The 24816-nt window shown below is 42.5% G+C and overlaps 1 protein-coding gene across 2 annotated transcripts; it reads right to left on the bottom strand.

Annotated features, from left to right (window-relative positions):
* Positions 1 to 3101: 3101 nt before the first annotated feature.
* On the bottom strand, positions 3102 to 24397 carry LOC143481891 (organic cation/carnitine transporter 2-like). 2 transcript variants are annotated; one of them, XM_076980069.1, is made up of 11 exons: positions 24081 to 24397; positions 23923 to 23990; positions 21645 to 21748; positions 7021 to 7175; positions 6554 to 6725; positions 6238 to 6364; positions 5212 to 5309; positions 4441 to 4655; positions 3959 to 4141; positions 3645 to 3780; positions 3102 to 3394 (listed from the first exon to the last, which is right to left on the bottom strand). In XM_076980069.1, the coding sequence occupies exons 1-11, from the start codon at positions 24319 to 24321 to the stop codon at positions 3322 to 3324; spliced, it is 1572 nt and encodes a 523-aa protein (XP_076836184.1). In that variant the 5' UTR covers positions 24322 to 24397; the 3' UTR covers positions 3102 to 3321. The 2 variants fall into 2 exon arrangements, with proteins under 2 accessions (XP_076836184.1, XP_076836183.1); XM_076980068.1 differs by having other exon boundaries at positions 23923 to 24396.
* Between the last annotated feature and the right edge of the window lie 419 nt (positions 24398 to 24816).

Here is a 24816-nt window from a genome sequence, read left to right as displayed (position 1 = left end):
CTTTCACATTATTTGCTTGTAACAGCTGGCCATTTATTTGTTAGTAATAGAGTGCACAGATGGACAATCACGAGACCAAACACAGCAGGATGGTAATGGCCTGGATGTGGCTGGATCTCACCAGATCACAGAGGTTGTAGGACACCCTTTTTACATGAATTTCCACTTGTTATGAAAAGAGCTATATAAGTCTTGCCTTGACTAGGGAATGTATATTTAGCATACTGTCCCACCTCTGAAATACAAAGGAACGCTCAAAACTACAAACAAGGCCCTATATGAAGGCCACAACTGTGAAGGCACTGCAGAGACACACTTGATTCATATTCATATTTCTTCACTTAAAAGACACGATAAAATATTTAATTGAAAAATGTGTAGTCTGGGATAAGGTGATATATCCTCTGAACTATGGATACTCATTACAATGTTGACTGGATGTTTTGAGCGTGTCAAACTATAAATCTTAACTTGTGGTGAGTTATTAGTGCAAATGAGAGTGAAAACTTTCTTTCAGCTCAGTCATGTAGTTACTGAAGATATTCTCTCCCCATTGGGAGCCATCTCAACATGCAACAGTCAAGAATTGCACCCTGACCCATTTACAGATCCTTAACAACAGGAGACTTTAAATGGCTAAAATAGCAAGAATTAACAATGCACAGTTTGTGTGCAAATGGATAATTTTATGCTGGTAGTTGATGTAAATGAAAGAGTAAAGAAGTGTTCAGGACTTTTGTTTACTTGTATGCTGGTATTAGCAAGCACCCAGGAGCCAGCTGCATATGAAATTTATTAAAAACATACCATGACTTTTAATTTTAAATGTCAGTAGGAATCTCCAGCTCTTCCATTACTACAGATCAACAGATCAAAATCAAAACAATTTTACGTGATAAGGTCTTAGTGTAATAGCACACTCCCCAATCCCCTAGACCACGTGATACGATCCGCCATGTGATTAGCACGTGTTCATCATGTGCTAATGCTTGTCATGTATCTGTGTTGCCACACCCCCATTGTGAGTCTGTTACTTCATTCACATTACTGTATGTATTTAAACCCTCATGTTTGGACTCTGGACTCTGTCTTGACTATGGGTGGTGCTATGCTCACTCTGAATACTGCTATGCTACTGCATTTGCATTTAATCATGTCCCATTCTTCGTGCATTGTTTGTTCATAGTTTGTTTTGAATAGACATTATGTGTGCAAGGCTGATGTCTGATTCCATCGTTCTTGATGTGCATGGCACTGTACCATATTTCTGCTTCTGAGCACTTTGTACATTACAGTTATTCCTTCTTTGCATGCCTGTTGTAAATGTGTCTTTAAATGTAAGTGATTCTTTAAACCACCTGATGTGTTGCTGCAAAAATATGTCTGCCATTTGTGACATAGCACTGTATTTTTATGGCAACTGATTTTCATTTATTCTCTGACAATAAAAAATGTTTTTTTCATTATAAACATATAAAATGCATTTTATTTATAAGGAACAGCCAAATGTAAGGAACAGCCATCACACCATCCTCCCCTCCAAAGAGTGACCGTCTCTTAGCCCTCTCCTAGCCGTCACAGCCCTCATCTCTGTGAAGCACCCTTGTGCGTAACACTGCCACATACAATTGTCCTTTCCATCAGGGCCATACCCATGCACCTCATCAGAAATCCTTACACTGGGCTTCACAGCCCCTCACAGCAGGGGTGGGTTCCTAGGGCACGCTCCTGATGGCCTCGGCCATCCCACTTCTGACACCATTTGTGACGAAAGCTGAAGACAGCCTCCCTACCTGGGGCACAAACCCAGGTCCAGAAGGAGGTAAACAGATTATTTGACCACTGGACCAAAAAGCGTCCATTAAATATGGAGGACAATGTGTGAAAATGAGAAATGGAGTGAAATACTAATCTTGCTGTAAATATTGAGATAACACCAATATTTTCTAACACTAACACTCTCATTTACATTAAACTAGTGTCATACTTTCTGCTGTAACTCCACTCACACTCAGCATCACTGTCTTCAGTCACCTGATATGCCTGATGTGTTTAACCTTCCTTGTTGTGATTTGTTGTTCCTAACCTCTCTGTGTCTGAGATCTGATATTGTATTATAGACCTTCATTTAGCTTTTGACTCTGTTCAGTTTTGTTATTGCTTGGTGTCTGTTATTTTTCCATCATGCCTTTGAATATAGGGTATTGTCTCAGAGTGCTCACCAGTTATGACCTTGGACCGTGTGTATGATATTGATCTTGGATTTGCCTGTAATAAAGCTCACTCTCCTCAGCAAGTGTGCTTCCTATTTGCTCCACACCTCAGGCATTACATTACCCATTTACCTGCCCTATTTAAACCCTGTCTCTCTTCTTTGCCTAACTGTGAAGTCTCCTGAGCCATCTCTTGAGCCTGAACATTCCTCTCTGTGTTCCTATTCCTCTTTCCTTTTCTGGGTATTGACTTCCTTTTTTGATTGCTCCACCAAGTGGAGTGTTTTCTCTTTTCTACCTACTGATACCCAGGTTTCTGCCTGTAACTTGGCAGTCCTAGCAAACATTAAAACAGACAAAGCTCTCCTACAAACCTATAACTAGACCAAATCACATCCCACATAACTAAAACACTAATAAAACACTATACTGTATCATCAGCATACTGTATCATCAACTTACATCCCCAAAGACATAAAGAAGACATGCATCAGGACTGTTTTGTCCTGGCATCCAGATGGTGGAATACATTTCCACCCACTTTTTACAAAAGAAGCCTGAAGACTCGCCTCTTCACTAATGCACAGTCCCAGTGACCCCCTAATTCTCAAACTGTCTCTGATTAGCCACGTTCTATTACCAGCAATGAAATACACTGGTACTCTTGATCAAGCTTGATACACTGGCACACTCACTCAAACCAGCCCCACCTGGCCCTTGTTCCCCAGTTCTTCCCCACTCACGACATTCCCTTTCTCATACTGCTCTCTTGCCCTTCCTTGTTGCCATAATGTTGCAAATCATGGCAAGAAAGCTTGTACTTGGCAAGTACAGCATTGTACCTTTAAAAATGACTCAAAGCCACAGATAATATTGCAAAGCTTTCATTTGTGAAAGGAATTCAAAGCTATAGCTGAAATCTAAAAGATCATAGCCAATATAGGTATGCTCTTTTATACAAATATACTAGTTTAATAATTGAGTACAAAAATATACATGTTTAATAAACACCTCAGCATTAATACTGGTCCAAATAATGACATTTTCTCTGCATTTCACTTTGGGACAAAAAATCAAGTCATAAAAAGTAATAAAAAGAGTTGCATTGTTAGGAAAGAGAAACACATTCTTGGTCACCTTTGGAATGATCAAGGTTGTAAGTCATTTGTCTTTTTTTAAACCTGAAAGACAAATGAAAGAAATTTAAAAATAATAAAAGGAAATACAAATTCAGACACTGTCAACTCACTGGTTCCCTTTTGAAGGTTGACTCTTACTAAATTGCAGTATATAACTAATGATAGTTAAATACGGTAGTTAAGCTTGCATTTATTCCTCTGTTCAGAAGTGTCATCAAAGACCATGTGCCAATAAGTGATCACACATAACTGAACAACAGAGGGTGCTGGACCCTTGGAGCAGAAGGCTTACCCAGTAACTTTCTGCATGTGACTCATGGTCTCAGGAAGAGGCATACCGATGCTCTCTGGAAGCAGGAGACTAAGCAACCCAGTAAAAATATTTAAGCTGCCCATTAGAATGTACGGCAGGGCTCTGTAATAGCCTCCTGTGAAGGTGAGACAAAGAAGTCAATAAACCAATGTGATCTGGATTATTTTGTCACGTACAACACATTCCCATTATATTGTCTTTCATTGCTATAATACTGATTTCTGCCTAGAGTAAAGTTTAAACATAAGTTGTGAGTGATAATGATTACTGAATCAAAAAGAGGGGCTACTGACCCAGATATATGAAGTAGGGAGCAGATATGCTGCCAACCCGTGAGGCCATGGAGCAGGCTCCCATAGCCGTGTTCCTCAAGATGGTGGGGTACAGCTCGGCAGTGAAAGCATATATGATTGCAAAGGCTATAGTGACGCCAAACTTGCCCAGCATCTCCAGTAAAATGGCCACATAGCTCAGGTCTGTGACAACAAAAGACGAAATGTGTAATCGAAATGTCGTGACAAATGCCATTGAAGACATCACTCGTGGCTATAAGTTTATTCAAATGCAGAGGTCATCTTGTATGGAATGAGGATAAAGATGGATAAAGAGTGTAGCCCTCATGAATTCATTAAGTTCTCTGCTCATTAAAATTCATGACTTATGAGAAATCTCAGTTTCTTTCATATGATAATCCAAAGATGAGCAAACAAGTCACAACGACTTTGTAGTTTCTGCAACAGCTATACATAGTTGATAGGATCTTAACACTTCTCACGCTGGGGTATAAAGTGTACGAAGAGCAGCACAGTGCCACCCAGAGAAAGGGTGGAGAAGAGACACAACCGTCTGGGCAAGTAGCGAAACATGAGCCAGGACATGATATAGGCTGGCACTTCCACAGCTGCTGAGAAGAAGCAATTCAAGTAGGAGTTCCCATGCATGTTGGACGTGTTTAGTGACAGTGCAAAGTATCCTATAGAGAGGGTTGTCCTAGGAGAAGGATAAAACAATCAAAGCCTGTTGCAATTAGCCTTAAAAGCCTTATGTTTATGGGTTAAAAAGGCTGTCACATTCAGTTGTATAACATATGAATATATTTTTGATAAATGTAAGGAGATAAGGGAAGTGTAAATTTCACAATTTGCAAACCTACTACACAGCATTTTTCACAGTGGTGCACAATAACAAGATGCAAGCATGAGATATTAAGTAAAAGATATTAAGTAATATTAATTATATGAGTAATATTAAATCCCTAAATCCATAAATATAAATCTCTGCATTTACAGGGAATGAAAACTACACGTGCCTTTTGTACCAAATATATTGACCCGAGCCAACTCATTAAAAATGCAATGGGTTTTCTATCTTGGAGAAAAAGACCTATGAGAAAACTTTTCTGCTCTAGAATGTTGTTCAAAAACACTACAAATTCATTCTTTCTAGTCTGGTCACATTGCCACCAAAGGGTTACACATTCACATCAGTTGCGTGTGACAGCTGGGCTTTTATTTGTTAGCGATGCAGTGCACAGATGGACACTCACCAGACCAGACACAGCAGGATGGTAATGGCCCGGATGTTGCTGGATCTAACCAGATCACAGAGGTTGTAGGACTTCGCCCTTGCTTCCTTGTCTCCAGCCTATGGGGCACATGTGACAACAAAGTATGTTTTAGTACACTACAGAGAGCCCCTACTAGAAGATCAAAAAAGCAAAACACAAGGCCAAACAAGGCACCATATGACGGCCACAGCTAACAAAGCACTGCAGATAAACACAAGATATTTTTCATTTTGCTTAAGTGGAGCATTTAGAATGTGTCTTTATTTTCTCATTTCTTTAAGATGTACTTAAAGCTCTACACAACCCTTAAGACGAAAATAATGCCAAGAAAGAATACAATGTGTCATTTAGTCTAGGACAAAATTATATATGTCCACTAAACTATGAAATAACAATTACAAAGTTTTTTGAAAGTCTAGATCATTCTATGAACCTGTGCTATTATTTTTTTTAATTCTATTTTAGCACATTATGTATTTAAGGTAGTCTATCAGCATGGGGAGTCAGCTTATCTTATTGCTGGTTATTTCGTTCCTCAATAGTGCAAGACACACCAGGAATGTGCTTGCTGAGGAGAGGAAGCAACAAGATCATTTCTAGTTCCTCTCTAATGAACCATATCTATATGCAGCGTTTACCAATAGCTTTATGTAGTTTTATGGTTTATTTTTCTGTATGTTAATGAATACACAGACACAAGACACAGGATATGACACCAATATCACTGATGTCACTAGGTATTACACTCTCTGTCAGAGGTTTAGGAACACATTACCTCCTACCACCCTCCCCAAAGTAATGTTTTGGTAAAAAAAATAAATACCTGAACACATTTTGTTATCGTACAATAGTGATTTACTGATATTTTTGTTATGTTTTGTATTTACAGTATATCATCTGAGCCACACTCAGCTGCATGTTAATCAAAGTGGATTCCTTGCTTTAAAGAGTTCTGTCCAACTAATAATGTTATGTACCTGAGAGGTTTTTTCACAAGCGCTGTACCTGTGGTGGTGGAAAAATGACATCAGGCGCTTTGATCCCATTTTTCCTGGCAGCATCCTGTAGTATGGCTTCAGCCTCTTCTATTCGACCCCGAGACAGCAGCCATCTTGGAGATTCTGGAACGAACCTGTCACGCCAAATATCAACGAGCTCAGAATTAATAGTTTCACTAACTAGGTCCAGATTAATCAAGCAAACTTATGTCATGTCTTATTGACAGTAGCATTATTTTAACAAGTAAGTATGAACAATTTCTCACACACATGGTAATTACATATTCTTCATGGTATTAGTATAGTATATGGCACACACCTACCACCAAAGTGGGATATAAAGGAAGCCAGGTAGAGCAATGGCCAGAAGTAGCATCCTCCAATCTCTAATGAAGTACGCCACTAATGGTAGCACCATGTAGCCAATAGAGAAAAAAATGCACACCCCAATGGTTGAGTAGATGATGCGAACCGACAGGCTCAGAATTTCCATACCTTGTGAAAAATTAAGTTGTTACGTCAGCAACAGCTTTGATCAGAATTACTGTGTAAACACAATCATTTTTTTAGGCAAAAACAATATTTTTCTGCATTAATTTGATCCCTACATTTGAGTCTTATTGTTACAGCATTAAGAGTTTGATTGCTTTCAGTAGTAAGCATTCCATAATATTCATTCTTTCACTTGAAAATACATATTATACAATTATACATAAAAGTGTATACATATTGTATACAATAACATAATTCATATTAAAGTCTAGAACAACCCACATCAGCACATACCTACCTAAAACAAATGCAGTCACATAGCTTGACATTTGTCCAATCCCAACGATAAAGAAGAGGGAGCAGAATATAACCCAAGATGGAGAGAAGACTTGAATGAGGGTAAATATCGTCTGAACTGCCATAGTTAGAAATAGCACAATTTTTCTTCCAAACCTGTATGTGAAAATAAAATGGTAAAATGTCAAAGACATCTTAAATAAATAAACTTGAATAACATGAAAGCTTATTCCTTCAAATTTGTATATTTATCTCACACTTGTCCCTCTCCTTTATTTGGTTACCTGTGGTTTGGTTTTTACTTCCTAGTTTTTAGTTCTTTGTTTTGGTTTCATTAGGTAACGCCTCTCATTCAGTTCTCCACCCCTTATTGTTTTCACCTGTTCCTTCTAACTTGTTATCTTGTGTATATAGTCCCTGTGTATATAGGAGCATGCGTGGAATTACAAGCAACAAAACCACAAACACGCGAGAACAACACACACATGCAAAGACTAGACAAACAAAAAACAATGAACAGTGTACAAACAATGAACGAACGGGACTCTTACATGCGCGCTCGGTAATTTTGTGACGTGCCGCTCAGGTTCGCAGTCGCTCCCCCACACAAAACACAAGACGACAGGGGAGCGAGGCGACAGTGACGAGCGGCACCCGCGTCACACACGAAACACTAAACATATAACACCACGAGCACGCACACTGGTCCACACGCCCATTCACACGTACACTTCACCCACACAAAACATGAAGAGTATACAGGGAAGACGCCCTGGTCCTCGCCGTGCAACACACAAAACAAACGCACGGCGAAACTCTTCAGACAGACAAACAACGGACATGAAGAGCTGTCTCAGGGCAGACTGCCCTGGTCCTCGCCGTGCTACACACACACACAACACAAAAGCACGGCGGAGCTCTTCAAACAAAACACCACGCAGACAAACACTTACCACGAGACATGACCACGAACGAAGGAAAAAGCAAAGGAGACTGGCGGCTTCCGAAAGTGGCTGGTTATTCTGTGACGGGTAGGGTGAGCGAAAATAAATGGAAGCGATCACGCCAAGTCTCAGGGAAATAGGATGGTTTAATATGTAAAGTGCGCAAACCAAAACCCGTGAACTGATCCGAATTAAGGATATAATAACCAGCGGTCAACTGGTACAAAGACAAGACATATATAGACGAACAAACGACCCTCAGGTGAGACGGATCGCGGGCTCCGCCCACCCGAGGGACGAACACAACGCCACACCCACAGGACAAGCTGCTGCTGTAGACGGGGGCGACCAGTAGGGGGCCACCGTACCGTGACAGTCATGTTTTGTTCAAGACTGGTTTTATGATACTACATGCCCATTATGTAGCCTCATTATGTGATCTGGACATATTTTGTTGCTAATCTGACTTTGGACCACTGAAACAACTCTGACTATGGATTTGCCGTTAATAAATCTCTATTCTCAGTGAATACATCTGCCTTGTAATTACTCCTTGTCATTGTATAAAGTTTAACTTGATCTTGTAAATTGTATGTGTAACAGGAAGACTCCGTTACAGAGTGTGCCTGAAAATACAGCCCGGTTTAATTAAGGGCACCGCCCATAGTGAATTAGTGCACATCACGAAGGGTATTTAAACTCTCGTGTGTTCTCGTTAGCTCGGAAGCTGATTGACGGGACGAGAGACGCGCTCGGGTCCGGGTGGCAAGAGTTATTACCCATTCTCACGGAGTTTCTGGGTGGCAAGAGTTATTACCCATCCTCACGGAGTTTCTGGGTGGCAAGAGTTATTACCCATCCTCACGGAGTTTCTGGGTGGCAAGAGTTATTACCCATTCTCACGGAGTTTCCGGGTGGCAAGAGTTATTACCCATTCTCAGAGTTGTTGAGTGGCCAGAGCTTTTACCCATTCTCGGAGTTTGAGATTGTTCGGGGCTTTTTAGAAGCTGACTGGGTGTGTTGTGAGCTGCATACGAGTGGTAAGTAGGCTGATGATAATGAAATATATTCCATGTTGTTGGAATCAATTAATTTGATGCATTTGTGCGCGTGCTGTAGGTCGCAGAGGTGGCCAAGTCACGGGCGATCTGAGTCATTCCAGCTATTGCACGGTAGGGCCGAGCTTGAGCGCAGGCAATGTTTTTAAATGATGTTCGTCTTAGTTAAAGTGTGTTCCTTCCTACAGGAGCCATCAGAGTGCGCGTGAGAGCTAGACCACTGTTTTCTCCCCTTTAATTTTCTTTATAGGAATTGGAGTTTGTTAGTGGCAGACGTGTTTTGTGGAACGTGATTTACTGTTGTGTTTTTTATTTTTAGCCCGGCGGTACGGTTGGAGAAAGGTGGGAGCAGAACGAGTGAGGTGTTGGCGGCACCTACCTATTTGGGGGTTTATTTGCAGTGAATTTGAGTTTATTTGGAGCGCGTTCACGCGAACGTGTGGTGTGGGTTATTTGTGTATTGAGTGGTTTGTTTGCTTTATTCTTTTAGGTGCGCGCCAACCCCCGCTGGTGGAAGTGAGGTAACCTGTGTTAGGTAGCTGCTCCGGAAAGTCTGTGGCTGTACCGCACGGTGCTTCTTTTTAAGAATGTCCGGTGTTTTATATTTTGTATAATAAATGATCTGCATCTCAGTCTCTGCAGTCCAACAATTTTATTTTCGCTGGCAGTAATCTTGCGCGGGTGAAACGTTACTGATTAGTTTCCCTCTAGTTGAGGGTGGCGTAGTCCAAACTATTATAATTGGCGCTGTGTGACGCGGTGAGCGTTACATTTTGGCGTAGTCGGCAGGATTAAAAGGCTGACGTGCAGATTGAGTTTTTTGGGTGTTTGTTTATTGTTAGTAACAAGGGGGAGAAAAACAGTGGTTGGCTCCGGAAGAGGATCCGCAAGACGACGTGGACGAAGACATCTTTGTTTTAGAGTGTAAATTGGGTTTTAAATATGGATCAGCAGCTCAGAGAGCTGAGAGAACAAGTTCAGCAGCTACAAGCTGATAATGAGAGACTACGTGCTGCTGGGTCACCTTCTAGTAGTAATGTAGCAGGTGCTGCATTAGAACAGGCTGTTGATCGTTTTGTTTATGTGCCACGAGAGCGGAAGTGCCCCAGGTTTTCGGGAAAATCATCCGATTTGTTATGGGTTGATGATTGGATTGAGGAAGCGCGTAGGTCCATGGAGGTTCGCCGTATGACTAGTGCAGAGCAGGCTCTGTTTTTATATGATCATTTGGATGGGGAGGCGAAAGCAGAGATTAGATTTCGCTCTGAGGTGGAGCGGAAAGATCCAGAGCGTATATTTGTTATTTTAAAGGAGGTTTTTAGCCATTCCCAATCGTATGTGGTTTTACAGCAGCAGTTTTTTCAGCGACGTCAGCTGGAAGGTGAGTCCCTGCGTGAGTATTCCCATGCTCTACTGTCACTGATGGCTGTGATTAAATGTAAAAATGATCGTGTTATTCCAAATTCAGATTTGCTGGTTCGAGATCAGTTTGTGGAACACGTGCGAGATGGGATGCTACGTAGGGAACTCAAGAGGTCCATTCGGTCTAACCCTGATATGTCCTTTTTGGACATACGGAGTGAGGCCATTCGTTGGGTTGAGGAAGGGGATCATGCGGCGACTCCAAGGGCACGGGCTTACTCATGTGACACTCAGGTGGAGGTGCGTGGGGGTTGTAGTCAGGTAGGTCTCGGTGCTTCGGCAGGCGAGTTAATTGCATTAAAAGAAACCTTACAGAAACAACAGAAGCAACTTGATTTGATTTTGGAGCACCTGGGGTCTGGGGTTAGGGCACGCGAACGACTGGAAGTGCCCTCAGTTTCACCGCAACCTCATCGGTTCCAGGCAGATGGTAGACCAATCTGTTCCCGTTGTGATCAGCCCGGCCATATTGCTAGGTTTTGTAATGGTGGGCCTAGGCCTTATTCAGGGAGGGGCCGCCGGGGATTAGCCCTCGGCTCAGGGGTTCAGGGAGCGGCAGCCGTGCCTGAGGCACAGGGAAACTAGTTCCCTCTGGTGTAGAGAGCCATACACTAGGTAAGGGTATTGAGGGCTCTGTGGTGACCTCAAAGCTGTTGGGTGCCCTTATCGGCACCTGCCCCACAGTAGAGGTTCAAATGGGAGGAGTGAGTGTTAAGTGTTTGCTTGATACAGGCTCCATGGTCTCTACAATCACTGAGGGGTTTTTCAGAAAACATTTTCAGAGTTCTACAATGGTTCTACAGCAGTGTAACTGGCTTCAGTTGAAAGCCGCTAATGGCCTTGAGATTCCTTATGTGGGGTACATCGAATTGGATCTTACGGTGCTGGGCAAAACCTTATGTGGCATGGGAATTTTGGTGGTTAAAGAGTCTGTTTGCTTAGAGCCTGGAGCCGTGAGTGTGGGGTTGCCTGGACTTTTGGGCATGAACGTGATTAGTGAGTGTTACAGAGAGTTGTTCCAGTCCCAAGGTGTTGCTCTGTTTCAGTCTGCACACATAGCCCCAGAGAGATCCGCTTGGAAACGGGTATTCAGCCATTGTCAATTTCTAAATCAGTTGCCCCCTTCGGGTCGTTTAGGCCGGGCTAGGGTAAAGGGGAGGGTGGCTGTGCTGATTCCAGCGGGCTCTATTAAGGCTGTGGCTGTTACCTGTGGAGTTACTGGCGGCTCTGTGGTGGACCCAGTGTTATTTGAACCTACAAGTGATGTTTTGCCTGCGGGATTGCTGGTGTCTCGTGCTCTCCTCCCTGTACAGGGAGGGATCAGCTTTGTGCCGGTAGTTAATGTGGCCGAACAGGATGTCTGGCTCCCTTCTCGTACGGGTTTGGGTGAGTTGTTTTTGGTTGATGCGCCATGTGATGGTTCGAGTGTTGCATTTGATGAGGAAGTGTCAGTTGTAGAACGCGTGGCAACCGTTCGCTCTGTACAGGCCGATTGTGGATCGACCAACTTTCAGGCCTGTTCCTGGCCTTCTTTAACAGTGCAACAAGAACAGGCGGCTTCGGCATTATTGCACAAGTATCGACAAGTGTTTAGCCAAGATGGTGCATTGGGGTGTACTGATTTGATCCAGCATGAAATTCCTTTGCTGGATGAGGTCCCTGTTCGGCAGCGGTATCGACGTCTCCCGCCTACGCAGTATGAGTTGGTGAAGGCCCACATTACAGAGCTTCTAGCAAAAGGGGTGGTGCGGCCTAGTTGTAGTCCCTATTCGTCGCCTATTGTGGTGGTTCAGAAAAAGGACGGGTCAATCCGTCTCTGTGTAGACTATAGACAGCTGAACGTGAAAACCCGGAAAGATGCCTATCCCTTGCCGCGTATAGAAGAGTCGCTAGATGCACTCTCGGGAGCCAAGTTGTTTACTACTCTGGATTTGGCTAGCGGTTACAATCAGGTCCCTATGGCGGAGGGAGATAAGCAAAAGACTGCGTTCTGTACTCCCTTTGGGTTGTTCGAATTTAATCGCATGCCTTTTGGGTTATGTAATGCCCCCAGTACCTTCCAACGGCTCATGGAGCGCATCTTCGGGGATGAAAGATTTCAGTCATTGCTGTTATATCTGGATGATATCGTGGTGTTTTCTTCTTCTTTTGAGGATCATCTGCAACGTTTGGAGTTGGTGTTTGAGCGGCTGCAACATCACCAGTTGAAGTTAAAATTTGACAAGTGTCATTTTTTTCAGACAGAGGTTCGGTATTTGGGACATGTGATCTCTGCGGAGGGGGTGTCAACTGACCCAGATAAAATCCAGGTGGTGGCTGACTGGGCGCGGCCCCAGACTGTGAAGGAGCTCCGATCTTTTTTAGGTTTCGCCTCATATTATCGAAGGTTTGTCAACGGATTTGCCCGCCATGCTGCCCCATTACACCGATTGGTTGCTACTCTGCAGGGTGGCCAGAAAAGGACCAGGTCCTGTGCTGTGGGAGGGCATTGGACTGGAGCTTGCGAAGAAGCTTTCCTTTTCTTGAAGCAGGCATTGGTGGCAGCCCCAGTCCTTGGCTATGCTGATTTCTCTAAGCCTTTCGTCCTGGAGATTGATGCTAGCCATAACGGGTTGGGGGCAGTGCTGTCTCAAGATCAGGGAGGTCAGCGTAAGCCCATCGCTTATGCGAGTCGAGGGTTACATCCGGCAGAGCAAAACATGTCCAACTATAGTGCTCTGAAATTGGAACTGTTGGGGTTGAAGTGGGCCGTGACGGAAAAGTTCCGTGAGTACTTGTTAGGCGCCAAGTTTACGGTATTTACTGATAACAACCCATTAAGTTATTTGCAGACCGCTAAGCTGGGAGCGGTGGAACAGCGGTGGGCTTCCCAGCTTGCTGGTTTTGATTTTGTGCTCAAGTACCGTCCTGGCATTAAGAATGGGAATGCGGACGCTCTGTCTCGTATGCCAGTTCCATCTGTCGACTCGGTTCAGGAAATAGTTCCGGGTGTGGTGGTTCCTGAATTAGTTGAGGCAGCGGTGCTAGAGCAGCCAGTATCGACACAAGTGGCGGCGATTGATGTGCTCCCTGTTCGTTCTAGGCCTGAGCTACAGGCTCTTCAGGCCACTGATCCAGTGATCAGGGACTTCACTATCTATTGGACCCGAGGTAGACCTCCCACTGTCGAAGAGCGTGCCATGCAGTCCCCTGCGGTAGTGGAATTGGTTAAGCAGTGGAAAAGAATACGGGAGGAAGCTGGGGTCTTGTATAGGGTTGTACATTCGCCAGACGGAGGGGAGGAAATTTTGCAACTGCTGTTACCTGAGGTGTTACAGAGGGAGGTGTTGGTTGCCCTTCATGATGATCATGGGCATCAGGGTACGGAGCGAACCACTAATTTGATCCGACAACGGTGTTATTGGCCCTTTATGCGGAAGGATATTGCCCGATGGTGCCAGGAGTGCTCACGTTGTGTGGTTGCTAAGGCCGTACAACCAAAGGTACGCACGTTCATGGGGCGGCTCAGTGCTTCCCGGCCATTAGACATAGTTGCCATAGATTTCACTGTCTTGGAACGTTCCAGTGATGGGAGAGAGAATGTTTTGGTAATAACGGATGTGTTTTCAAAGTTCACACAGGCCTATCCAACTCCAGACCAGAGAGCCAGTACCGTGGCTAAGGTTCTGGTTGAGCGGTGGTTCTACAAGTATGGCGTGCCCAAACGGATCCATTCGGATCAAGGTCGAAATTTCGAGGGGGAATTGTTGAAGAGTCTCTGCCGACTGTATGGGGTAGAAAAGAGTCGGACAACTCCTTACCATCCAGCTGGAAATGGGCAATGTGAGAGGTTTAACAGGACCATGCATGACTTGTTGCGCTCTCTTCCCCCAGAGCAGAAGAAGAGGTGGCCTTTACATCTTTCCCATCTTCTGTTTGCTTACAATACCACTGTTCATCAGTCCACAGGGTATTCCCCGTACGAGTTGTTGTTTGGTCAGAAGCCACATTTACCTGTTGACTTTCTGTTGGGACAGGCTGAGGAGGAGATGGTGGAAGGGTCGGTTGGTGAATGGATCAGAGGGCAACAGGCATTCCTGGAAAGCGCTTTTAGTCATGCTAAACGAAATATGGAGGCTGCCGCCGATGCGAGAGCCCAGAGGTCTCAACCCCAGGCTGTACACATTCTCCCAGCTGGCACCCTGGTTTACCGGCGTAATCATGTGCAAGGGCGAAATAAGATTCAAGACCATTGGGATGGGGTTAGGTACAGGGTGGTTCAGTGCCTGGATAGTGGGGGCAGGGTTTACACTATTCGCCCAGAGGAGGGAACAGGCCCCGATAGAAATGTACATCGGGCTGAGTTGCGGGAAGTTCCTGGCCAGCATTTGGTTGTACCAGGAGTGGACCTAGTAGGTCAGAGCGAGGATAAGAGCGAATCGCCGCTGGAGAGTGAAGATGAGGGGGATATCGGTTTGTGGATTGAACCACACCAGTCAGGCTCTGCATCTAATAGGCGGCTGGAGTATCAGGAGGGTGAGTCCATCCCTGTAGGAGTAAATCCAGGGGATGTGAGGAGGACGTCCAGAGTGACTGCAGGTCAGCATTCCAACCCTTTTAACCTCCCACGCTCAGTGGCGACATCATCAAGGCTGTTAGTTCACCCTCCACTAGAAACGAGACCAGTGCTGCATAGACCCTGGGAGTGAGTGGGGAAATCACTGGGACAGTGATTTATTGTATGAGGGGGGTAGATGTAACAGGAAGACTCCGTTACAGAGTGTGCCTGAAAATACAGCCCGGTTTAATTAAGGGCACCGCCCATAGTGAATTAGTGCACATCACGAAGGGTATTTAAACTCTCGTGTGTTCTCGTTAGCTCGGAAGCTGATTGACGGGACGAGAGACGCGCTCGGGTCCGGGTGGCAAGAGTTATTACCCATTCTCACGGAGTTTCTGGGTGGCAAGAGTTATTACCCATCCTCACGGAGTTTCTGGGTGGCAAGAGTTATTACCCATCCTCACGGAGTTTCTGGGTGGCAAGAGTTATTACCCATTCTCACGGAGTTTCCGGGTGGCAAGAGTTATTACCCATTCTCAGAGTTGTTGAGTGGCCAGAGCTTTTACCCATTCTCGGAGTTTGAGATTGTTCGGGGCTTTTTAGAAGCTGACTGGGTGTGTTGTGAGCTGCATACGAGTGGTAAGTAGGCTGATGATAATGAAATATATTCCATGTTGTTGGAATCAATTAATTTGATGCATTTGTGCGCGTGCTGTAGGTCGCAGAGGTGGCCAAGTCACGGGCGATCTGAGTCATTCCAGCTATTGCACGGTAGGGCCGAGCTTGAGCGCAGGCAATGTTTTTAAATGATGTTCGTCTTAGTTAAAGTGTGTTCCTTCCTACAGGAGCCATCAGAGTGCGCGTGAGAGCTAGACCACTGTTTTCTCCCCTTTAATTTTCTTTATAGGAATTGGAGTTTGTTAGTGGCAGACGTGTTTTGTGGAACGTGATTTACTGTTGTGTTTTTTATTTTTAGCCCGGCGGTACGGTTGGAGAAAGGTGGGAGCAGAACGAGTGAGGTGTTGGCGGCACCTACCTATTTGGGGGTTTATTTGCAGTGAATTTGAGTTTATTTGGAGCGCGTTCACGCGAACGTGTGGTGTGGGTTATTTGTGTATTGAGTGGTTTGTTTGCTTTATTCTTTTAGGTGCGCGCCAACCCCCGCTGGTGGAAGTGAGGTAACCTGTGTTAGGTAGCTGCTCCGGAAAGTCTGTGGCTGTACCGCACGGTGCTTCTTTTTAAGAATGTCCGGTGTTTTATATTTTGTATAATAAATGATCTGCATCTCAGTCTCTGCAGTCCAACAATTTTATTTTCGCTGGCAGTAATCTTGCGCGGGTGAAACGTTACTGATTAGTTTCCCTCTAGTTGAGGGTGGCGTAGTCCAAACTATTATAATTGGCGCTGTGTGACGCGGTGAGCGTTACATATGTTTATTAACATTTGCTACTACATGTGCACCTCAACCTATGACCTCATCTATAAAACCAAACCCCATGACATGGTTTATGAACAATTTCTATTTCTGACATATCAGAAATCATAATCATACCATTTTAGAGTTGTGCCCTTAGACTGTAGAAATTTTACTTAGCCTTATTGTGATCCTAGGTGAGGACTTTTGTATGCTTTCTAGGGGCGACCTGCAATAGTCGCTGATTCGACTATTCGACTGAAGGACCCCTACTCGACTATGAACATCATAGTCGAATGTATCATTCTGACTGCATGGGGGTGCCCAAGGATGCTGCTAAGAATTAGTTGTTACATGAAATGTCTTTGTTTTCGTTATATATAGCCTTTTGTCAAATAAAATCATCCTAATTTTTGTTAATAAATATTTTTAAATGATGTGTGCGCATTAACAATAGGCATCTTCCTTACTACACATTAATAAATCACACCCTGCAGTTGTACAATCCAAGTGAGCGGAGCTGAACATGCTACAGGATAGTCAGCATCTGCCAAGATTATAATGGCTACTAAAAAAACTTGTGTGGGAGTATTTTGAAAAAGATAAAGATAAATCAAACAAAGTAAAGTGCAACTTATGCCATCAACGCCTTTAATTTCACATGACAACAACCAACATGGCATGCCATTTAAAACGGGTAAGGCGAAAAAAAAAAAAAAGTTCAGCCGTTTGTCAATGCGGGCATCGAATAAAACACATCTGAACATTTATGTGTCTTTTTTCTGACAGTTACACCCGCAGATTCATGTTTACAGCTCAGCCAGCATGTCTGCAGCACCAGCGGCCCCGAGATTAACGCAAACAAAAATTGATTTGAGACCACCACTTTCACAGAAAATAAATAATAAAAAATAGCGGTGTTTGTTGCGCTTGATATGAGACCAGTGCGCATTGTTGAGGGTGAGGGATAAACATTTTTTGTTGTTGTTTGCTTTTTAAACCCCATTACTTGAACCTTACTTTAATTTATCATTTTTTTGCTGTTGAGGGGCAAATAGTTTTTATATTTTCAGGCAGGCATATTTTATTTAAAATATTTTTGACATTTTCAGGGTTGGCAACTTTTCAAGATCACTTGGAGTGAGATTGGGGGGGGGGTTGGGTCTGCAAGTGTAAATTGTGTAAATAGCATGCACCACCATGCTAAACCACCATTACCACTTTCCCAGGTAATCTTTTCCATCCAGTATTAGGCTTGTGGACTATCAATCATGGAAGAAATTTAACTTAAGAATTCTCTGAAAATAAGGTTGGTCATTGCTTAGACAAACATGGAAAATAAGTATTTTGACAAAATGATGTATCAATAAAAATCAAAGCCTCTTGTACAAACATGTAGCCTTTAAGAGATACATGTATTTGTTCTACATAGAAACCTATTTATAGTGTCAAATAGAAATAGAGTCAAAAGAAACTCAATGCAACCTGGTTAACTATCTGAACTATAGTAGTACGTTTTTCTAATCAATTCTTTCTTACTGAACTGTAATAGATCATGTAAGCACATCACCAGAAGACAGCATTTTACCAGGATTTTACTAGAATTAGTTTTTATACTGTATTGGTAGAACAGGAATTTTTTAAAGTCAATAAGTTTTTTTTAATTATTATTATTGATAATGTTTTTCCCTGTGCAGTTGTGAGTTTGGCTAGGAAATTCCATGTCAAATAATTTGATCTTGATATCTCTCAACTCTCTCAAAATTCTCAAGACAGTTCTTGGGAAATGTACAAAGGTCTCTTTGAGTACTTTGAACATGCTGAGTGATTTGTTACTGCTGAAGTCAGCCTTTAACATCTTTCTTGACTTCCATGGTAGGACTATGATGAGCCTCTGTTCTACTGTGGAATCCAAAAATCATTGACAAGTACCCTGAGTGTAACCTATGCAGCTAAGCAGCATCTTAGTATCATCAATGTATATCATGAATACATTTTTGTGTTTTGTTTTTCAAAAGTCCAAAGACATGTTAGATGTTAGGTAAATTAGGATTCCCTGATAGAATTCTCCCTGGGTATGTCTGTGTGTCTTCATGTTCAATAAAAGCAGTTGTCTGAGTGTCTGTGCATGAATGTGTGTGTGCTTGTATGCCCAGTGGTGGAGAGAGGGTCTGTCCTCTCTCCCCACTTCCTGCACCCCATTCAGTTCCCCAGGGGGCTGTGGATCCTGGTAGACAGTATGCTGTGCGCAATTGGCTGCCGCTTCTCACCGGTGTGTGATTCGTAGTTTAAAAGTTGTACCTGTGTTAAAATTGTAAAGCGACCTTGGGTATCTAGAAATGCGCTATATAAGTTGAACATTCATTCATTCATTCATTCAAAATATTTTTTCATGCTTAGGACTTTGTCCCCTTAGTGTCTCTAAAAGGGAGTGGTTTATTACATCTATTTAGGATCATTGGAAGTTCACTTTTTCATTGGAAGTTCACTTTCCTGATGTTTTTTTGTTTGTTTTTGTGTGAATATGTATACAAATTTAGAATGCATTTCCCATCTTTAATCCATAAGCATGTTTTGCATAAATGTGTCAAAATTAGTGGTGGGCCGTTAACGCCGTTAACAGCATTCGTTAATTTGATACTCTTATCGGGCAATATAAAAATTATCGCCGTTAATCTATTCTTAAATTTGGGTTGGGAACTGGGTCAAAATGGGTAAGCAAACTATGATGACTTTCAACTTGATAGTTTGACTCGGCTGTATTCCTAACCAAAATGCAAAGTAGGGGCGAGAACGAGTTTTCAAACATGTGAATTACAAATCATTCGTGTGTTTACATGGATGCAGCCACGAAGTCGCCAGGTTTGCTCATTGACTGTATATATAATGGACGGTACGTCACCGTTGACTCCCATTCTGAGTTTTTGAAGCCACCAAGATGGCCGTACGGACGCTGCCATCTTGAAAATTGGAGCCAGAGCATGCGCATTAGAACCGGTTGGCAGGACAGTATCTCTGCCAGAGACTGTATCTCCGCCCCGACATTCGTTAGGATATGCCCACCAGTATAGAAGCTTTTGACGTTTTACAAAATAAACAAACGTAAAAGGTTTTAATACTGCTGTCGAGAGTTTTGCTGTCGAGAGCTTTGATGTTGAGCGCGTTCACATTTGAGCATCTGGTATTAGATGTCAACCAACGCAGCTATTAACTGTCAATCACCTTATCGCCACACCCCTTTAAATAACACTTAATAACTTCTATAAAATCTGTTTATCATAGAGAAAAACACTGGGCGAGATACTAACGCAATGGGGTGTTATAGAATTGACAACATATAATTGCTCAAAAAACTTATTTTACGTGTAATAAAAATTCAAAGTTTCTCGTCCGGCCCGTTCACTTACATGGGAATGGGCGGGGTTAAAAGTTGTACTGCAGCCAGCCACTAGAGAGCAGCTGACTAATGGAGGCTTCACTTTTCACTCGCGTCGTCCAGTCCACTTATATATACAGTTAATGGGTTTGCTTCATGGAAAATTCATTTTTAGGAACGTAAAATGTTACCGGAGCGGAGCTCGGAGCGGTCGTTTTCTGCATGGTCCTAGCGCTAGATTCGTTGCTATTTAAATTTTTATTTTTAACCGTTAAAACTGCAGAGGACCAAAACCGACTTTTGAAAAAGTCCCCCCCAAATTACGTCCGTGAGGTTAAATGTACTAAATGTTGGCTTACATTTCAAATATCGTGTTTAGCTGAATAAACATGTTATCAACCCCTTTTAATGTACAGTATGTAGGCTTACAAATTCATGTTTAACTGAATAAACCAGTAGCCTACATTTTATTGAGCATGTTTTTTTCTTCAAGTATCAAAGTAGAACAGCTTCCTCAAGCAGTCATTGATGCATTTTGGAAACAGGAGATGAGTCCCTGGTCTAATGCACCCTCTGTATTAAGAAACCCTATCTCAAAAACTGACTTTTAGTCATTACTTGGGTAGCACGGATATGAGCCATTTTAATATAGATTAATCTAGATTAATCTAGATTAATTTCAAGATTTCAGTGAGATTAATCTAGATTTAAAAAATGTATCTATGCCCACCCCTAGTCAAAATCCTTACAGGCTGTAGCTAAAGAAAACCAGGTAATGTGCATTGTGCATTAGCAAAGGGCACTAGCAGGAGAATCTACTCATTTAATTGCAAGCTTATTGTCCTAATTATCACTTCAGATACGAAAAAAATGTCAGTGACTTTCACAATGATCGTTAATTTGTCCAATTGAAATTAATTGAAGTTAATACCATAAAATGTTAATGGGAATTTTCTTAACCCAGTGTCAGGAATGGCAATCACGCCCGTGACCGCCAGAGGGCGCCATCACCTGAATATTGATCCGCACATCTGAACCTGATCGGCTACTCATACACGCCCTACTTAAGGACTCTGCTCACACAGACCAGTGCGAAGTATTGCCTCCCCGTGTAGCATTACCAAGCCGTATTTACTATCCTGTCTGCATTCCTGGTTACCGATCCTTGCTCTGCCCTCTTGTCTTACGCCTGTTTGCCTAGCCCTTCTGTACCTCTGCCTGCTGCTATTGGACTGTCCTGGTTTTTTGACTCTCTGCCTGGTTTTTTGACTCTCCTTTTTGCCTTGCCCTTTTTGTACTGCTGCCTGCCTTCCCTACGGGGTCTGCTTAGTCCTTGTGTTTGATTAAAGCTACGTGTTATTCCACCTGCGTATGGATCCCTCACTACCTTCGGGTACGCCACCGTTACACCCAGCAGCAGACTCAAAGAAACCAAGTTCACCTGTGTGAGGTGGTATTGGTATGTTTGCAGTCACAGTGTGGTACACTACATGAGTGAGAACTTATATAAAAATACTACAGAACCAATATAAGGCTTTTCCAGACTTAGCCATGAAACATTGTGATGATATGCATAATACGGCATCTTTAAATTCAATCAATCAATGAATCATCTGACTTTGATCATGCAAATATGGGTGGTCTGTTGCACCCTGTTCACCAATACATTCATTAAGAAAAGGGAACTTGAAAGTTGTAGACTCTATCTGTCTTCAGTTCAGTCCATACCCCTTGTGAACGATTTCTGATTTTACATGTACTGAATTCATCAAATATTTACCTGGCTGTAGTTTTTCTTTAATAATTTTGCTGTCATTGTTGTTGCTTTCTTTGTTTTGTAATAAAGTGTGAAGAGGTTTCAAAGGTACCACCTGTCAGACAGTTGTCCAGAGATGAAGGATCCAAGAAACAAACCACAGAAGTAGAGAGATGAGGTCAAAGGTGTTTTCCAGTCATCTGAGCACACCAAATCCCACTGTCCGGCAGCAAACATCAAAATAACACAGTCGTACTTTAATGTTCAGAAGAAATGCACATTCATTATATTGTAATACCACACTTCCACCTCAGGAGTCATCTTATCTGCAATCATTTGGGTTGTCAACAACTTGACCACCACAACTAGCATCACTGTGAATCCCCACAAAGCATTGGCAGTATATATCAATGTGTTATGTGTCAAAACATCATGCTCCTCAAGGGTTTAGATTTTTAGCCAAATGACTATAAACGTGTGATCGGACGGCTAAAGAGCATATAAATGTACCGTTCACCTTGAACTGTAATATTATTTTACCTTTTATATACAGTCATTGGGGCGGAGTTAACGGAGGAAGCATTACAAACGAACTGGGGTGGGTTTCCCGATAACGAACGATCTTAAAAAGTTACGAACAACTTTAAGAACGACGTAACTTTAAGAACGCCAAATTTACGAGTGTTTCCCAAAAGCCTTCGTAGTCTCCAAATTTACGAACGAGTTCTAAGTAGTTCTTAGTTGACTCCGCCTCTGCAGCTGCACTGGAAAATCTCCGCTAGTCGAAAACCGAACCACCGATTTACATACATTTTTTCATAATTACGCCGCAAAAGCATCATTGGCAAAATGACAATCATAAAAACTAACAACTAATAAGTGTTGACATTTCAAGTATAAGGAAAATTGCAAAAACCTTTGCAATTGTGACCGATCGTAGGCTTTTATCAAGGCTATAAATAGGGCACACAATTAACCTTTCACACGTTATTCAAAACCATGGCAAACAAGCAGAGAAAATGAAACGTTCTGTCGAGTGAACTGAGCCAAAAACAAAAGTATAGCCTACTGTTTTCAATAGCTCGAGGAAGTTCATCAAATTCAGAAAAAAAAAACAAAAAAAAAAATGTAGTCAAGTCAAAAATAAGGGGGCAGGACTCAGAAAGGAGAGGGCTAAGACTGGTGGAGGTCAAATGTCCACAAGTGCCTTCACTGTTGAGGAGGAGAAGGCACTGGGGATAATGGGCCCCACAGCTACTGAAAGGACACCAGGGGATTTGATACAAGCTTCAGAGTGGATACCCACTGTCAGCTATATATATATATATATATATATATATATATATATATATATATATATATATATATATATATATATATATATATATATCTTTTTTGCTGCATGGCGAAGCAATGTTTTAGTAACAGCATGCACACATTTATGTCAGCTTTGCTTAGTCCGTGGGCATCACCAACAGTCTGCAGAACAGTCTGTGGCATAAAATCGGAGGGCGGTCAGTAACTGCGTCGTGGAGCTAAGGGCAAAATTCTGTATTCAGGCGAACTACATGGCTTCGTGGATTACGTCGTCTTCTTAAATTATGTCTTCTATTCAAAGCCAGTACTCTGAAGAGCTGCTATGTTCATCACACAAGCACAATTGCTAGCCTTAATCCAAGTTACTTATATGTGCTACCGATTAATCAATCCATTTTATTGGTTAAGTTAAAACAAGCTTAATAGGCCAACTTGTATCCATTTCTTTGCAAAGAATACATTAATTTTGAGTCTGAAACGCTGTTGACTGCACGATGACTAACGGAGAGACTTAATTAAATATTAGGAAGATATAAACTAATGCTAAATAATTCAAAGTAGTACATTTGATTTCTGTTGACACATTGTGGTATATGCGATGTAAATACTTCAAAAGAAAATAGGCTACTAGGCTAATTATACACATAAACGCAAAGGTAGTAATGCCGTGATTAAAACCCGCGCGAGTGAAATTAGCGCCTCTATCATTTTTGAAGTAGAACTGCACGAGAGCTTCGAGTTAAGAAGTACTTAGTGAGTTACGAATAGGTCCGGAGATTCTTAACTTACGAACGACTATAAGAACGACGTAAGTTACGAAGAGTTTCGGGAAACACTCGTAAATTTAAGAATATTCGTAAGTACGAGGTTACGAAGTACTTAGAGTTACGAACGTTTCGGGAAACCCACCCCTGTCTTGTAAATCGTAGATTGTAAACATGTCGTAAATAAAAGCAATAAAACGCTGATTAATTCAGCTGTCACCCGTACACAGCAACTAATATACACAGTACAAGTAAATTGAAGTGTTTTGATAATTACAATCACAAAAGCCCACAGCATCCCACATAACATACCTCAGTAACGATTGTCGACACATACTTTTCCCGATCGTAATCCCACCCATCCTCACAGCTCTCTTGTTCTAATGCAGATACATTCACATCAACCCATGGGATCAAGCCTTTGTCTGAATAACCTTTTATCACGTCTAGTTTATATCGAGAGCATTTACTAATCCGCGTATGCCCGCCGTCCACTTCAACAGGGATCGAAACGTTTCTCCATTCAACAGTGATGTTTACGCTTGCAGGAATGTGGCAGTGATGAGCCGGTGTATCGCCGATGAAAACAATAGATAAAGCGGTAAACCCATTCGGGATAATGCTGGAGCACAAAAGAAAGAATACAGTCTTTTGAAATGTCCCCCAGTCTCCGAGAAACGCGGTGTTTTCATCATATTTTGAAGCGTGCATTGCAAATGGATGGGAACTTTTAAAAAACCGGCAAGGAAGTGAGACTACCACACAAAGGTCGTCGTTTTATGATGAGGTGGAGGGGTGGGGGCTACTGCTTTGAGTTTTTATGCGGTGGCAATAAACTGCACCACGCTTGTACAAGCTGTACATTAAAAAGAAATAACGCAATGTTGTTTTTCAGTGTGTCCAATCTTTATATGCTGCATACTTTACATGCTTTTCTTCCTCAGACGTTCCAGACATGAACATTTACGGAAATCAAACGGTGTCATGGACGTGGTAGTGGGGGAATAAGTGGACCTGGCTACCCAGGGACCGAGTAGGGAGAGGGGAGAGGACAATTTGCTGCTACGCTCCTGCGTAGAATATGCACTTGCTGTAATTATAATGCTGCATTATAAATCGGTAACCTATGCACGATTACATCTCCGATTTAATTATACATGTAGGTTACTGATTTATAACGTCTTGGGTATTTCAATAGTTGGGCCA

This window comes from Brachyhypopomus gauderio, chromosome 18 (genome assembly GCF_052324685.1).
Source record: "Brachyhypopomus gauderio isolate BG-103 chromosome 18, BGAUD_0.2, whole genome shotgun sequence".
In the NCBI taxonomy this organism is placed as follows: domain Eukaryota; kingdom Metazoa; phylum Chordata; class Actinopteri; order Gymnotiformes; family Hypopomidae; genus Brachyhypopomus; species Brachyhypopomus gauderio.
Note: the sequence above shows the minus strand (reverse complement) of the source record. Positions and strands in the feature narration are given on the sequence as shown.